Source organism: Kwoniella shandongensis, chromosome 3, assembly GCF_008629635.2.
Source record: "Kwoniella shandongensis chromosome 3, complete sequence".
Classification (NCBI taxonomy): Eukaryota; Fungi; Basidiomycota; class Tremellomycetes; order Tremellales; family Cryptococcaceae; genus Kwoniella; species Kwoniella shandongensis.
Window position 1 is genome coordinate 835200 of NC_089289.1, and position 16671 is coordinate 851870.

The 16671-nt window shown below is 50.3% G+C and overlaps 6 protein-coding genes across 6 annotated transcripts; all 6 read right to left on the reverse strand.

Annotated features, from left to right (window-relative positions):
- Window positions 1–141: 141 nt before the first annotated feature.
- CI109_101669 (uncharacterized protein) lies at window positions 142–828 on the reverse strand (the record flags this gene model as incomplete). The annotated part of the gene is made up of 4 exons (XM_032002395.1): window positions 142–284; window positions 388–473; window positions 549–651; window positions 726–828. 4 exons carry the CDS (start codon window positions 826–828, stop codon window positions 142–144), a joined length of 435 nt encoding a protein of 144 aa, XP_031863332.1.
- Window positions 829–1901: 1073 nt separating this feature from the next.
- On the reverse strand, window positions 1902–2756 carry CI109_101670 (uncharacterized protein; the record flags this gene model as incomplete). Its single annotated transcript, XM_032002394.1, has 6 exons — window positions 1902–1958; window positions 2039–2065; window positions 2145–2248; window positions 2318–2363; window positions 2504–2558; window positions 2650–2756. The coding sequence occupies 6 exons, from the start codon at window positions 2754–2756 to the stop codon at window positions 1902–1904; spliced, it is 396 nt and encodes a 131-aa protein (XP_031863331.1).
- A 913-nt stretch (window positions 2757–3669) lies between these two features.
- Window positions 3670–6997, reverse strand: CI109_101671 (uncharacterized protein; the record flags this gene model as incomplete). The annotated part of the gene is made up of 8 exons (XM_032002393.1): window positions 3670–3860; window positions 3939–4087; window positions 4155–4188; window positions 4248–4371; window positions 4440–4700; window positions 4768–5079; window positions 5153–5854; window positions 5945–6997. The coding sequence occupies 8 exons, from the start codon at window positions 6995–6997 to the stop codon at window positions 3670–3672; spliced, it is 2826 nt and encodes a 941-aa protein (XP_031863330.1).
- Window positions 6998–7333: 336 nt separating this feature from the next.
- On the reverse strand, window positions 7334–10142 carry CI109_101672 (uncharacterized protein; the record flags this gene model as incomplete). The annotated part of the gene is made up of 4 exons (XM_032002392.2): window positions 7334–8074; window positions 8129–9338; window positions 9395–9880; window positions 9937–10142. The coding sequence occupies 4 exons, from the start codon at window positions 10140–10142 to the stop codon at window positions 7334–7336; spliced, it is 2643 nt and encodes an 880-aa protein (XP_031863329.2).
- Window positions 10143–11033: 891 nt separating this feature from the next.
- On the reverse strand, window positions 11034–13036 carry CI109_101673 (uncharacterized protein; the record flags this gene model as incomplete). Its single annotated transcript, XM_032002391.1, has 4 exons — window positions 11034–11656; window positions 11713–12162; window positions 12292–12739; window positions 12875–13036. The coding sequence occupies 4 exons, from the start codon at window positions 13034–13036 to the stop codon at window positions 11034–11036; spliced, it is 1683 nt and encodes a 560-aa protein (XP_031863328.1).
- A 638-nt stretch (window positions 13037–13674) lies between these two features.
- CI109_101674 (uncharacterized protein) lies at window positions 13675–16355 on the reverse strand (the record flags this gene model as incomplete). Its single annotated transcript, XM_032002390.1, has 4 exons — window positions 13675–13928; window positions 13991–14138; window positions 14200–16280; window positions 16340–16355. 4 exons carry the CDS (start codon window positions 16353–16355, stop codon window positions 13675–13677), a joined length of 2499 nt encoding a protein of 832 aa, XP_031863327.1.
- Between the last annotated feature and the right edge of the window lie 316 nt (window positions 16356–16671).

Sequence of the window (16671 nt, forward strand, 5' to 3'; positions counted from 1 at the left end):
GCTGAATTCGACGGGTCCACAGATGTACACGCGAAAACGCTATAGGTATTTCAGATGACTTGTATACGCGATTATCCATTTATCTTGGGTATCGGTACGGGTACATCGCAAATACGAGTAAGTTATGATGGTGGGTTCGGTCTAGGAAGTAGGAGCGGCACGTTTCGGCTTGTATTTGTACTGCTTGTACGGATACGCTGGTTGATTACTTCTCTTTCTCCTCGCTGAAGGTTCCGGTTGCGGCGCGGTGCAAACCCCTGCGCTGCAAGTGGCACCAGCATCGGCTAAGAAGCACAAAGACATTGAGTTAGGTTAGCAAGATGCCCACGGAGTGCGAGAGAGGGACTTGATGAGAAGTGATATCATGACTGGGTACTGTAGACTCACTGTTACATGCGACGGCCCCTTGTCCGTGAGTGAACGGTTCATTCGTGGTGCATGTCGCTCCATTGCCACCACAGATACCATTTCCACTGCGGTCGCAACGGTTGTTTTAGTACTCGACGTCCTCCAAAAAAATGCCTTTTGGTGACTTATGGGCGACTTACCAGTAATTGTAGCAGTTGTCATCGTTCGCACATCTGGCACCATTGTCGGCACAGAATCCATTAGGAGAGCAAAATCCATTGACTGTGGTATCACCGTCGGGATCTGCAGGGGAAGCGTTAGCGCCAGCGACTTTAAGGTGTTTTGAGTCACATTGTGACTGTGACTGTATGCCTCACATGTACAAGCTCCTGAACCAGTACACGCTGGACCAGCGGCACCGTGGTAGGCGAAGCCTAGACTAGCGAAAGACAGGACGAGGACGAGTTGCTTGACTAACATCGTGGTTAGGGAGATTAAGGTCAGGATCAAAATGAGTGACTAGAGGTGAGAAACGGTTATTCAAATGGATTGCGATTAGACAGGACGACTTGAACCGAGATCAGATCGTTAACCTTCTATATATGCCTCACAGAAGACTTGCTTTGACGATGTTGACAAGTTAAGGCACTCTTTGCATCGTTGACGCCTCAACAGTCAGTTCGTCGCACTCATACCTCTTTTCGTCGAGCATATGAGATGGCAATGCAAATCAACGATAACCACAAAGATCCACGACGTGTACAGTGACTGACATCTTGGCGCGAGGTTATCATTGTATTTACGCAAATAGATCTAGCAAGAAGGGGTGACATGGGAAGATTGCGTAAGTTTGAACTGATTATTGCGGATCCCCCAGCGCTTGCCTGTTTTTGTGTGTGAGATAGTGAAATACTACAGTAACTCCTTCCTGTACAAGTGAGACAAATCGATAAAGTCTCTCCATAACGCGTTCTGATAACGGTCCTGACGATCAAGATGTTCGGCTCCCACCGTGCCGGTGGCACAGGTACCCGCGTTTACGTTGTGAGTGCTGATCAAGTAGAGCGCGAACGGTGGTGAAATACCCCAATCAATTGATTCTCAGTCCTTAGTCACCATCGTTAACGCCAACACCACACGCCAAAGATAATTCGAGAGATTTTCGCGTGGTCGACCTAGTATTGAGCAAGCGAGCAGTGATTGCGATAACATATCCCTTTGGATAATTAAAGATTGACGACGTCCTAGACCCTAGATGATCCACACGACCTTCGGCCCGAAATAGCGCCTTGCCGTGTTTGTGATTAGCCTAAGAGTTGAGGTGACGGACTTGTAGATACAGTTCCTGGACAGAATGTTTTGCATTACACCTTGTGAGTATGCAGTACGGAAAGCGAACACCTTTTGGTCCTAGGTCTGTACAGGAACACTGTGACTGTTGAGCATGCGAATATCATAAACCAGAAACAACATTGGCTGTCAAACATCAAACAATACATACAGCAAGGAAGGTTGACCAGCAACCACCCTACAGCTCATCAAAGGATCAAGGATCAAGGATCATCCATTTCAAACATCATACCATCGTCTGACGATTCTTCTGATGTGTCCTACACGGGTGGACATAACCGATCAGCAACGCTACTTTACAGAATCGACTATGACTGCAACCTTTCCAACGGACACTTACTTCGAGACCCGTCACATCGTATGGATACTGTGAGAATAGTAGTGGAGGGAGTAACGATCAGTCCAGTACAGTTTTGCCTGCCAAGTGAATCAGAGTTCTGACTCACATCGGTCCAACCGATACCAGGTCGTAAGCAGTTCCTTATTCTTACGATATATTTGAGGAAATCGCCACATGGGATATAATCTAGGTCGAGCAGATCGGTGCATGCTGAATGGCGGGGCACGTGGCGTGGGAACAGATAAGCTAACGAAGATCCAGATCAAAGAGAGTACTAACCGTTCAACGCTGCTTTCTCTGCTCTATCGCTGAGTGCCCCATCGTCCTATAGCATCAACAAAGCAAGGATTGTCGGCATCGTGTAAGGGCAAGAGCATAAATTTTCAAGAAAATGGACCGAACCCCACAATCGACTTTGTCTCGGGGGGAGGGGGACGCCGTGGCGTATATTGTTCACACACTTACATTCAGATCATCAATTTCTAGCCAGATATCTTCTAACCAGTCGGCAAACTTTCTTCTACAGGAACACGCCACGACAAGCTTTAGCGGGGAGTGTCTTATGTACCTAAGAAGCCAAGGAATAGCCCAGACAAATCAATTCAACTTACAATCTCTCACCGGCACGAGGATCACCCCATCCCCAGGCTGAACGTAATTTGCTTTCGGCGTGATAACAATCGTAAATGAGTTGGGAGTTGCGTTCAGCGTAAGTCATCGTTGACTTGGTCGGTAGGGGCGTAGGAGAGCGATGGTTCGGTCTGTGGTCAGATAAAGGTATGAGCAAGAGTGATGAATGGAAGAATGCTGTGTGACTAGGCGATACAGGGTGGACGGACGAATGTGCATGAGTACTGTGAAGGCTGTGACTAGAGGATGATGAGATCAAGCACAGCATTCACTCCTCGTCACCTGTCCTTCTGTGATTCTTGAGGTCGGCGAAGCTGATAACTTCATCAGAACCCCAAGAAGGGCGGGCGTTGAAGAAGAAGCAGGATCTGTCATAGTCTTCTCACCTTTGATTGTTCTGGAAATTGATTGATCGGTGGCTACCCCATGGAGCCCACCCTAGACCCCTTTCCCTCTTACACACAGACACACAGACACACAGACACACAGACACACAGACACACAGACACACAGACACACAGACACACAGACACACAGACACACGTTCTTCAATGCTGATCGGACCGGACATCATGTGGAAGTGACGAGGCTCAATCGTACCATCTTAATGTGTATGGGAGTCTGATTATGCGGATGGAAGAGTAGCCGGCAGGATTGATTCTGTCTACCGAAGATGTGACACGGATCATTGATGGAACTCTCCAGGCGGTCGTGGTTTTGATAGTGCCGTAGCCGCGTGATACCGGTGTGATCATGTGGGGAGAGGGCGCAGTGCTGGGATCAGAAAAGCGGAATGGTGACTGCGAGTTGTGTGCCCGTGTATGTGCGCGAGTGTGAAGGCTCATGACTAGAACGAACCATAGCATTTTGCTGTTCATCGAGGATGGCCCAACGTATTCCATGCTACATCTAAGTACTGCTACTGTACAACAATGAAATACCTCTACACACCACGAGCGCACTTTAACATGCACTGCGCCACGTTCAGATCACTGCACTCGTCACACTGTCGCCTGTCTCTTCTTCAATATCCTATCCAGAGCCTTCTCCATCAGGTTCGCCTGCTTCGTATATGTGCTCTTCTCTCCATTATACTGTCGACAATTATCAAACATGGTCTTTGCGTCGGCTACGAAATCTTCCACGGATTCGTAGTGATTGTTTTCAAGCTTATGTTCCATCGTTGAAAGGTCTGATTGGGATGTCGTCAGTACACGACATCATATACGAGACTGGCATGAGTCTACAGAGTTGGGGGGTGCAGACTCACCCATAGGATTCGCAATCACATCGTAATAATCTGCAACGACGTTTCCATCTACCGGCTTGACGAATGGCCAAGCAGAAGGTTCGTTCTGCAAATCGTTCAGTACAAGCTGTAGCAGTAGATGATGAGGGTTGCGTTTCGGTTGTCGTATTCTGCAGTGGAGCATGTATCTGTCAGCGACTACTATAGTCTCAACCCATCATCCCAACGATTACTTACATCTCGTCGAGGTCAGGGTTCCAACCGCTTTCCGCTGTGGTGAGACAAGGTCAGCAATCATGCCTAAAATCAATAAGCATATCGGAAACTTACCCAGTCCAGGGACTTGTTCTTTGCTCAACTTGAGCTCTTCTCCGGGTTTCAGATCTTTGAATATAGCCAATCCAGGATGAACGATGTGAGATCTTGATATCGTTCGTATCTTCGCGAGGATCGCCTGATAACGGAAAAACAAGTACCATTAGCCACCGTGGTTCACTGCCCCACCAAGCAGATCACACTTACAGCTTTTTGGTCCGCCAACATCTGATGTACCTCCATATACTTGACCTTTGGCAACATCGTACACTGCATGATCGTTCCTCCTTCATAATCCTTGATATACCCGACCCATCTCTCTCGCGGGAAGCTGATCTCTTTCGTGAACCCTTGTTTCTTGAAATATCCAACAGCATAATTATCGGCGTAGGTCAAGAAGTGGTTGATGGTAGGATGGGCTTTTCGGACATGATCTTTCAGCGAGTTCATGAGATGTGAACCGTATCCCTGGATGTATTGTCAGCATATACCTCTCTCTAGCCTGAGGTAAAAAGGAAAGTGCAGCTCCACTCACCTTGATCTGCTCAGAACTGTCCACTGCACAGAAGACAATCTCCGCGAATCCTCTACTCTCAAAAGGTCGATAACAGATTCCACCCACAACCTTCCATCCCCGCTTCACAATAGCCAGACTGATATGATTCTTGTCAAGCACCAATCTCGTGATATACTCTCTGGGCATTTTCGGCAATTGCCGTTGGAATAGGTTCTTGAGACCGATAAGGAGGATCGTAGCGACGGGTGTTGGATTTCGAGAACCGACAACAGGAAGCATGATCTCTCGATTTTGCTGTTCGATGGCTGCTGGTCGAAGTGGAAGTTTAGGCTATACAGATAGGAAGACAGGCGATCCCATCAGCAACTAAGCGGAAAGACCATTAGCTTGGCTTAACACTTACCAGCTCTACGCCCTCCCATATCTCCAGGTCGATACCTTCCTGTCCTCTTCCATGCCCCTCTGCTCCATCTTCTACGTTGGTGCCTTTCGTCAACCTTCTCACCAACTCTTCCTCTCGTTCCCTCTCTTTCTCCTTGATCTCCGTCCGTCTTTTCCGTTCAGTTTCATCCAATTCCGGTCTCCTAGCCAAAGGAATATCTTCCTCTTCCTCTTCCTCTTCATCATCCGCGCCGCCCGCTTCCTTCCCTTCTCCACCAGCACTGACGGGCAAATGACCCGCTACATGCTGATTCCCATCCGCATCTGTTTCCATAGGCACGAGACCTCGCGCACCACGCACCACAGTACGTGGTTTGGTTCCCTTTCCTGCTGTTTTCCCAGGTTTCTTCTTCCCATGTTTGGGTTCTCCATCTTGTTCTTCTGCTTCTGCATTCCCATCGGCATGTTCGTCGTTGTCACCATCACCTTCACCACCGTCGTCATTATCATGTTCGCTTCGCCGTCTCTTTCGAGGCGGTTCACCATCTTCGCTCCCATCCTCCTCTGCGGGCGTGTCAGCCCGCGGAGAAGTGAGATCCGTAGGCTCTGGTAATGAAGGAACTGTTGTTTTGCCGGAGACTCGCACGAAATGATTCAACTGTTTCGCGAGAGATTGGATAGCTTCCGATCGTGGCGTTGGGAAAGTGAGCAAGTTGCCTTCGTCCTAAGTCCATGCCAAAACCACGTCAGTACAGATCAGAGGCTTCACCAATGCTCTCTGGATCTTTCAAAAGCAGCGACGACTGGAACCCACCTGCAACAACTCCTCTATTCTGCCTACCACCTTTCCTCTTCTATTTCTCTCTTTTGCCCCTACACCTTCTTCAAAGACATGACCGCCTCCTTCCTCCCAACCATGACCGCACTCCCCACAAACCTTCCACCAACCTTCATCCGTTCTCCAGATCTTCTTCCTCTCTTCGGCTGTATTTTCCATTGATACATCTCCATCGGCATCTTCATCCTCTTCATCCTCATCTTCGTCCTCCTCTTCTTCCTCTTGTGAATTATTATGACCTACAATCTTGATCGGTCTATCGGAAGGAGGGATTAGACCGACACACTCACAACCTGCGACGGTACAGGGTAAGAATCGAGCAATCTTGAAGAGCTTTTCGCGGTCCGAAAGAATCGTAAAGTCGGGTACGGAAGAAGGATATTTGAATTTCAGGTGTTTGGGACATGTCAAGTCTCTTGAGACAGAGATTTGGTCGGCGCCTTCTTCTTCGTCGTTATCTTCTTCTTCTTCTCCCTCTTCCTTGTCATCCTCATCCTCGTCCTCATCATCTTCTTCCTCGTCGTCATTGTCGTCCTCATCCTCATCTTCCTCGTCTTCATCTTCATCTTCGTCTTCATCGTCATTATCTCCCTCATCTTCATCTTCCTCTTCTTCCTCGCCATCTTCCCCACCTTCGCCTTCCTCGCCTTCCCCCTCATCAAAGTTCTCCTCATCTTCTTCCATAGCTCCACCTTCCAACTCTTCTTCGATTCCTCCTAGCCCTTCACCAACCGCTTGTAGCTCATTCAGAGCCTCATCAATCCCCGCACTCAGCTCAAAATCCATATCTAAATCAAGCTCCGGATTCAACTCCTCTCCATCTCCTACATCTCCCAATATCTCATCTCCACCAACCTCTAGCTCAGGAACATCCTCCACTTCTTCTTCATGGGTAGATTTGATAGGAGAGAGGGACGATGATCCTCTCGATGAAGCGGGACGAGGCGATGCTGGTGTTGGCGTAGAAGTCTGCGTCCGAGTCGGTTTCGCAGACCGCGAAGAAGGTGCTCGTCTTCCTCGAGGTGGCATCGTGCCCTAACGCAACGTGCAATAGGCAGTACAATGTGTGATTTGAATCAAACAGCCGTACAAGTATGTTGATGAATGTAATGTATTCTCTTTGGCAATAACAAGCAGTGTCCTGGCGCGTGGTGTGGACGAGATGCGGCGACTTCCGACTTTTGACGTGATGTGGCACTTTTAATGTTACTTCATACCATGGCCTTACCTACCTCCCTCTTTGGTGCCTACCTAACTAACGCTAACTTCATACGCAACTGAATCCACCCACCCGGCTATCCAGACTTCATGCCACCCTCGACCTCGCTCATTGCTCTCCCGCACTCACTCCTCCACGTTCCACGCCTAATCCTTCCTGACGACCTTTGCGTAACTCGCCGCTCTCGCTGGTGGAGGTCCAATACTGACACCCGCATTGATCGATACCGCCGCCAACTTTGCTTCTATCAGTTCTTCAGGTGTCAGACCCTCGACGGTCGACTGAGAATTTGTGTTCGCATTTACTGAAGCTGGTCTCGAACCTTGACCACCGTTCAATTTAGGTGCTGAAGGATCATACAACGTTGGAGCTGATTTGGCTGGTATTCTCCTGGGGAAGTCCGGATCCGTTGGCTCCCCTGTATATATCGCAGCTTGATTGGGCGTACGCGTCCGACTTGGTCCAGGGATAATACTCATTCGAGGTGAAACAGGCGATGATATACTCCCATTTGTCGAATGACCGCCATAAGAATGTGAGATATGATGAGGATGAGCTTGAGGATATCCGTGATTGTGCTGTAAATTCTTCGCTACATTCGCGGCGCCATTCCAAACACTCCCGCTAGGTGGCGCCTTCATCTTCGCACGCTCAACCTGCATCGGCTCCGCATTGGTTCCGTTCCGTAACAAAGGAGGAAACTCTGCGGTGCTTGGTCCCATTGGCATCTGTGAATTGGGTAGAGGTAGTGGCGACGGATGATATGGGACGTTGTTTGCTGCCCAATCTGGTCTTTGAGGGAGTTGATGTTGACCAGGTGTCGGAGGAGCAAGTTGGATCGAGTTTGTTCGTCTCGAAGACCGCGACGACGTTGTCGTGGTCGATGACTAAATGATCGATCAGCATTCAGGATCCTGCAGCAACGTCAGTAGCTGACTTACAGGACTATGCCCTCTTGTACTTCTCTTCGTCTCACCCAATCCCAGACTGGTCAACCCGTTCATCCCTTGACCTTTCATCCCCTTCTGCCTATACCCCGGCCCCTGACTCGCAGGATACATAGCTCCTAATCTTACACTGCTCGCTGCACTTCTCGTACTGGTAGTTGACCCTCTCGAATGGGGTCTCGACCCGTCCTGATACGATCTTGATGAGATCGAAGACGACGCAGAGCTGTGCGGTTGAGGTTGCGGTCGCATAGGCGTGGGCTGCACGAGGGAAGGATACATCCCCTGTCTTTGCTGTGGGTGTGGCGGGGGTTGTTGTTGAGGATACCCGTATGGTGGATACGGAGCACCCTGTGGGATCATAGGCATCGGTTGATTGGTTGACATCATTTGTTGATATTGCCAACCTTGGCTTTGTCCAGGTCCAGGCGCCATGCCGTTCTGCTGAGCTCCGATCATGTTGTATTGCTGGTTTTGATTTTGGGGCATCGTTTGTATCGGATACGTCCCGTTCGGTCTTCCCGGTTGTTGCCATCCTTGAGGTGCATAACCGTTCTGCTGATATTGTTGCGGCGGCATATACCCTTGCCCACCATCCATATAGGGCTGTTGCATCGAGCCATAGACCGGCTGCTGTGGTTGTTGTGGTGCCGCATACCCACCATTCGCTAATTGACCCATGACTGGATACCCGTTCATGTCCACCTGAGAATACGGTTGGTAGGCCATGGCGTTCGACTGATACCCATAAGACACGGGGCCAGAAGTGGGATATTGCTGATCTTGCGGTATCGGCGGAGGGACGTGCGGTTCTGCTTTTGGTGGATGATAGAGCGAAGGATATACCACCTCAAACTGCGGTGCTGCTCCGTTCTGATACCGTCGTCTCGGTACTGGATCGATATCGTCTTCCAGAGCTGCCGCTGCTCGACTCGTCCTCTCTACCCCTTCTGATGTGATGCTATCCACGCTCTGCTCCTCAGTCTCAGCTTGCTTTCCGTAGATTTTCTCTCGAGCAGCCGCGTAAGCCGCTTCTCTTTCCTCTAATGTCTTCCACTTGCTTGCCCGGCCATCTGCAGATCCATCGTTTGAGCCTGAACCATCGAGACTTTCGCTACTGTTTGGCTGAGCTCGTTGCATGATCCGGAATTTCTGTGTAGGGGAAGGGGCAGGAGGGACAAGGTCGGCCAGTTTCAAGGTGGTACTGTTCCAACTTATCAGCTAGGCGTTCGTGTTTCCCATTGGTGACTTTTAGCTTACCTCTTCTCATCGAAAGACTCCAAGACTCCTACGATCATCGCACCATCTTGACCTGGCACCGCTTTGAGTCCATACCATTCTGCAGCTTTGTAAACCAACATTCTCTGAAACTTGCTCGACGGCGCCGCTCCAATGAGTGTCGACGGTCCTAACGCCGCCATAGTGCTTGTCGTTGCGCCCTGTATCGGGATTTGAGGGACCGTCGTGGCTGTTCCCGATGCTACTTTCGCGATGAACGCTTCGATCTCTTTGGCCAGGACGAGGAGGAACATTCGATCTTTGGATTGTAGAGCTCCCTTCAGCTGTTCTTCTCCATGAGCGCCGCCGAGACCGATCTCGGCAGGATGGGATATTGTGGCGTTGAAAGCGGGGGGAGGCTGAGTTGACCCGGAGAAGGAGGATATGTTGGTGGGATTGGGGGAAGGTGGATCGTGCGAGGTCGAGCTGTTGGAAGAGGCGGTGGTATCGGCAAGAGGTGTCATACGGCTATAAGGGGATCAGAAATGAACCAGCAATGAGAGTGAAGAACAGTAGGAGCTCACCCATCGACTTGATTTGATTCATCCACATGTCCGTTCTCACTTCCTTGTCTCCCATCCTCGAGCTGTCCATTGCGGTAGTCCTTCACTGCTACCTCGGTCACTTCCAAAGCTATCGGCTGCAAGCTCACAGCGTGAGGTTTTGGGGTCGTCATACTCGGAGACGATATATTTGGCGGTATCACTACTACAGGAATGTGCAGAAGCATGTCAGTTTGATTCTCAATACCGACTTTGGCTCGGCCGAGATAAGCGATGACCAGCTCAGCTACTATGAATGCAGTGCAGATATTGGTACGTGAACAAAGAGGAGGAAAGGGGTGTGACCTCTAGTGACCAGGATGTAGAGTACAAGGGTTCGGAAGATCAAAGAAGGATAAAGGAAGGGATGTTGCAGCTGCACAAAGAAAGGTTGAAACGAGTCACTCACCGCTCGGTTGTATGACCGACATTTTGGTCGGTTCCTGTCCGAGTTCGACCTCAGCTTTGTGAAGGAGTGATATATGGGGGAGAGGACTGCGATAGCAGCGTCGAGATGGACAGTGGAAATTATAGGACAATTGTGTAAACTGTCTGGTGACTTGAACTGCTTAGTCCACCTGATTTGTTGGGGAAACCGAATAAGAAGCGAGAGTGACTGTGTGATTTGGGTCGTGTCGTGTCGTGCAGTGTCGTAGCGCGAGTGGGGAAGGAGCTGAGACCACCTCCTTTGTCTTCTGAGCTCTAGAGACGAAGCTCTAGTATGTCTGAGCAGTGTAATGTTCACCTCGAGTCGTTGTCAGATAGAGGATAAGCAACAGGACGATGATCAAGTGAAATCACAAGTGAGACTAGCGGTGAGTCGTGCTTCTTCTTGTGCAGTAGTCCGGACACTCACTGGACGCGGTTTAACTTGCATCATCAACTTATCTCAAATTAGGCACCCAGCGAACGAATGTGGCACAATCACCATCTTCATCATCATCATCATTAATGGTATACATGAACATTATCGTCTATATCTCTTCTTCTCGTCACCCGCCATCCCGTAAACATGAAGACAGTGAACATATCAAAGTACAATCCCTTCCCACAAAAGTCCTTGATTCAATCCAATCCAATCATGCTTTCACAGAAGCCACAGCAGGTGTGGTCATTGCCGTTCTTGTTCTCGTCCTTCTCACTTTCGGACTGGACGCAGCCACCGCTCTGACTTTCTTCACCTTGCTAACAGTCCCTTTCAAGCTGTCTGGTACATTCTCCTTGCCATCCGATTTCCCCTTCACACTCTTCCCGATCGCCCGTCCCTTTGCAAGTGTGACAACTTGAGGTTGAGCCTTCTTCGTTGGAGATCCAAAGATTTCCCATTCCTCCTCTTCGGCCTGTTTTTCCCGATCCTCATTCGCAATTGCAGTGGCCAAAGGCGCTTTTTGTGGACTCGCAAACAAGTTACCACGACCAGGTGTGCCCGGAAGACCAGTCTTGGGAGGTTCGATATCGTACGCTTTAGACTTTTTGCTCGGACTATCTTGAACGTTGAATCGACGCTTGCTCGGTGATAGAGGTGTAGGTGGAGCGGCGACAGGAGACGACAGGGCATCGTTATCGAATTTGGTGTTCACCTCGATAGCAGAAAGAGGAGACGACGGCGCATGATGTTTGACGGGCGATCGAGGAGAAGCGGTGGACCGAGGTGTGGGTAGTTGAGTCGGTAACCTGTTTGCTTTGTTAGAGTCGGCCAAAGCTATGCACATGGAACAATTAGCCCTGCGTCCATCATCTCTCATCAAGTCCACTCACCCTTGCTCTTCCCCTTTGAAACGGTTTTGGCCGAACTGACAACCTGTACCATCTCCCCGTCCAGTCTGGTTTGCACCTCCCAGTCACTGGGTTTGACCCTCCTCCACTCTTCTTCGACTCGTTCCACCCACTTGTCCGTCTCTCCCTGAATATGAACATCGATGACGCCTTCCCACTCTTTGCTTGGCGGTGTTGCGTTAACAAACACAACAAGACCTCGCTTCGCTCCCCCATGCACTGATTTGGCGAATTCCTTCACCAATCGCTTCAGTCCGTGAACCTTGAGACTGGTACCCATAATCAGCAGTACATCAGGTTGGCGAGACAGATCGTAGGTTGTCAGTTGACCGATATCGTCGCTGAGAGGATGAGGTTCGTCATACAGTACGATGGCGGGTCGTAGTATGCCAACGGGTGTTGCTCGCGCCGATCGAGATATTCGCGACTCGCCTAGACAGAAGGAGGAAGTGCACACCGTCAGTTTGATGCCATCACATACCAATTTCGGAGCCCAAGTATTTGCCCGCCAGCGCATACCGAGAAGTGTCATATGAATTTCGTGGGGAAATAAACACTCACATCGCTCCAAACAAGAAGGACATTCCGGCGCATCACCTTCCCTAAACATCTCTATCCACTCGTTTGTCGCCTCATAATCCTTCATACAAAGCACGCATCTGACTCTCCCCAAATCTCCATGCAATTCCACATTCTTCGTCTCCTTCTTCTTCAACCCTTTTCCTCTCCCTCCGCTCTCTATACCTATTCTCCGTTCTAAGCCGTCAACATTTTGAGTATAACTTCTGAGGAGTTTACCCTTTTGTTCGAGCTTTCGGATGAAATGGTGTGTACGGGTCGGTTGGGCCGCCGCACAAGACAGGAATAGTTCGGCGATGAAAGTGTAGAATATAGAGGTGGTTTGAGGATTGGAGAACGTTCCTGCGGAAAAGAGATCGCGGCCTGAAAGAAAGGCGTTGGGGTGTTTTGCCCTCACAAGAGAGTATAGACCGTCTTCGGATCGAAAGTCCTACCAACGGGGCGATTTATCAGCACATGTGGTCCTGGTACTCCTAGTAATGTTATGTGTCGAACGGATTATTTCGCTCCATGGACAGAAGCTTGGCGCCAAACACCTGATAACAAACATGGCAACACCACTCACAGGTATACCACTGGAACAACTGATCCCTGCCCCACTGACAATCACCACCTTCTTGCTCTTTGCAATCGAAACCGAGACGTCTGACAAATGTCTTCGTGCCGAAAAGTCCGCAGGGTCTGTCGAGGTGAGGAGGTGATCAAGGGGGAGATGTGTGATGGGCATGGTGGGTGGGTGAGTGGTGAGAGGGTGATCGTGGGGCTCGGAGAAAGATCACCTATCGCGGAGTGGTGCAGCAAGACTTGAAGGAGGAGGAGAGTCCTTCAGTGAACGGGAAAACACCAAGACGAGATGGATGTTCCTGTTGTTGTTGGTCGAAGTTGAGTCGGGGCGAGGAGCGGAGAGGACGGAAGTCGGAACGCGCTTCGTAGATCAAACTTGTTCGAAGATCCAATCTGGCCTTGCTTGTATCTATCCTATCACCTAGCCTGACAAGGGATACCAAGAGTCCTTGACTGATTTGCGCTGTATCGTTAGAAGTTGTTGGATGTATGGGGAAAACGAAAGACAAAATGAGTTTGGATATGGAGGGCCAACCACTGTTGACAGAAGTTGTGAGGTTGTTGTAATTCACCCGAAAAGGAAAGGCGCGTCATCCATTCAACGTGACATATCACAATCTCATCCTTACAGTGACGACAGGTGGTAATGTTCAGCTTGGGCGTTGACCCTCTTTTCAGCAGGTATACATATGCCGACAAAGTCACGAACAACATGAAACCCAAATGCATTACAACCAATGTATACCTTCTACACCGTATCAAAACCCTCTCTGTCACTCCGCTCCGACTCCGTGTTCACCCTTACACCTCTTCGTCCTCATCTTCCTTGCCATCATCGTCCTCTTCATCTCCGCTCTTCTCATCAGCCTCCTCAATCTCAGCTTCGGCCATCAGCCCATGGAGGTCTTCCTCGTCCCTCCCCTTCCCTTCTAATCCTTCGCTTTGAACGCGTCTTAGCTTCTCTTGATCCTGACGAGCTTCTTCGAACAATGCTTCCTCTCGATCCCATGGTTTGTCAGGATTGTACCCCGCTGATTTACTGAGATATGCCTTGTCTGAAATGTCATATTACATTAGTACTTTCCTGACTGGGGAATATTAACGACTTTGTACTCACCGAGTGGCTTTCGTGACAAGATTGCCGCGGTCATCCTCGTTGGATTCAGCTTGTTCTCCCTAAGTCCCTTCAACTTCAACTGTTTGTTCGTCCTTCCAGGGAAGTAAGCCGCCATGAGTGAATAATTTTCTCCAGTCTCTTCGAGAGCCTGACGGACACTTGATCATCAGCGACTTTTTCACTCAAGGGCTGGAACGCCAAACACTCACAAGGTAGAACAATTCCGTATCTTCTGCTGTCCATCTCTGCGGCTTGAGACTCTTACCCCACGTTGCCGAGTTGACGAATCTCGTTTCGTCATCCACTTCTACGACTTCGCCATCCTCCTCATGATTCTGCATCATCCTTCGTCTTCTCTCTTCTAGTTCATATCGATATCCTTCGAGATCAGGTTCATCGCCTTGAAGCCATTGTTGATCGTCATATTCGTCAAAGTCGTCATTATCACCTTCTCCATCTTCGTCTACACCACCGCCCTTGTCTCCTGTGACCATGAAGCCAGCAGCGCGCAGAGCCGCGGTCTCCTCGTCGTCGTCCTCTTCAGGGGGAGCGAAATCGTTCTCGTTACCGCCCATGAAATCGTCCCCAGCCTGACTACCGTCCAAGCCCATATCAGCTGGTTGCTCGTCTCCATTGACTGTTCTCGGCTCGTCGTCATCTTCATCGTCGTCCCTTTCTGGCATTTCCGAATCCAGTCGGAGTTGAGGTTCCGGAGTCGATTCAGGCGTCAACCGATCTGGCACCGGCTCAAACTCTTCCTCCGAGTCGTCCTCGTCCGGACTGACTTCACCCTCATCCATACCAAGCTTCCCTAACTCCTCTCGCCGTCTCGCCCTCTCCACATTCTTCGCTGCTCGCACTTTTCGTCGTTGGATCTGTTTTCTTCTCCATGTCTCTAACGCCTTTGCCTGTACTGCGGCACGTCTCTTGAGCTCCTCATTGCGCTTGAAGTCGTCGATCTTGATCGCCCGCTTCGAGACCTTGCCCTGAGCAGCAAGTATGGTGGCGAGATCTCCCATGGTTACGATCACCTCGTCTACACGATCACCGACCATCTCTTCGGGTTGCACATCGGCCAGTGAGATCTGCGAGACAGTGACAGGTTTCGGTTTGCTGGGTTTCGATTTCTTCGTCGGACGATGTTCTTCTTGTGTGCCTTCCGCTGGCTCTTTCCGTTTTCCTTGATCCTCTCCCTCTTCAGCGAGCTCGTCAACGTTCTCGGACCCCTGGCTCATCTCGCGTTCTTCCAATGGCGCAGCTTTCTTCTTTCTCGCTGGCTTACGAGCTGTCGATTGCGAAGTGCCTCCTTCGGCCTGAGACGAGCCATCTTCTTGCGTCGTTTTAGCTTTCGGTGCATATCTCGGCTTCCGATTCCGCTTTTGCGGCTTTCCGAGTTCCACGGGTGCATAGCCCGTATCCGTAATGGGCTGTATGCTCGCAACAGCAGCAGCAGCGAGTGCAGAAGCATCTGCCGGTGGTGTGGACGGTCGTGAAGATGACGCTTGAGTCGAGACACCGAGTGAAGGTGGAAGACCGAAGCCGAATCCGGAAGGTGCAGTAGAAGTAGCGAGACTGGGTGGGGCGCCGTACGAGGGCTGTGTCTGTGGTTGAGGAGTGACAGATGGAGCTCTTGCAGAGGGTTGAGGGGTGACAGAAGGGGCTCGTGGATGCTGAGGAGTTACAGACGATGCTCTTAGCGCTTGTGATTGCGAAGAGACCGATGGTGTTCGACGAGTGATACCACCCGGTGATGGCCTAGATGGACCAGCAGAAGTATGCGCTCTTGCTGCAGAAAGCAAGGAAAGCTTAGCACCAGGTGGAGCTGGACTAGAGCGAGGTATCGAGGCGCGAGAGGCTAGGACTGGCGGCTGTACGCTAGCAGCTCTAGGAGATGCTTCTGGAGCTGTTGCTGAAGTAGCTGGTTGAGATGTGGTTGAGGCAGTAGTCGAAGATCCCGGTATAGAAGGTTCACTCTGCTGGGGTTGCCTGTCTCTGATTGCCTGGATCTGCGCTGAAGATATCGGTGTCGGACTAGGCTCTACCGGCTTGGCAGAGAGTGATGGAGGTTGAGCACTCCCAAGGGAAGGAGGTAGTTGAGATGGTGCTGAAGTAGGAGTGGGAGGTTGCAGTGCCGATGAGCTTGGTGGTGGAGCTGTCGGCTGGGATGTCTTAGGAGCGACTGTCGAGCTAGTAGCGATACCTGATGCGACAGGAGCAGGTGCAGGTCGCGCTACAGGCGGACCTTTACGAACACCCGGTCGAGCGACGGGCTTGAACTTGTTTTGACTCGCTGTGCACAGACATGATCGATCAGCTGAACATCTCAGAAATAATGGCACAGCAGCTTACGCAGTCGGAGCGACATCTTGGTTGCTACTTAAATAGCTGTCTTGTTGGATAGACCGAGGCAGACACCAACAGGACCGTGCAGTCTACACCGGACAAGCGACAGCTGGACGTTCCTCTTGAGCGGATTTTCACCAGAACAACGAAGTCAAGATCGCTTCGACACGACCCTCGGTGTGGACGTGTGCCGTCAACACGAAATCTTCAGGCTTGAGGTGAGAGTGGTATAGACGATGCAGGCGGTGAGTTATTGTTGATGCGATGTGACAATAACAGATATTGACTTTTGATAGTGGTGGCAAAGACAAAAACACAGAACGGAAGCAAAGACAGGT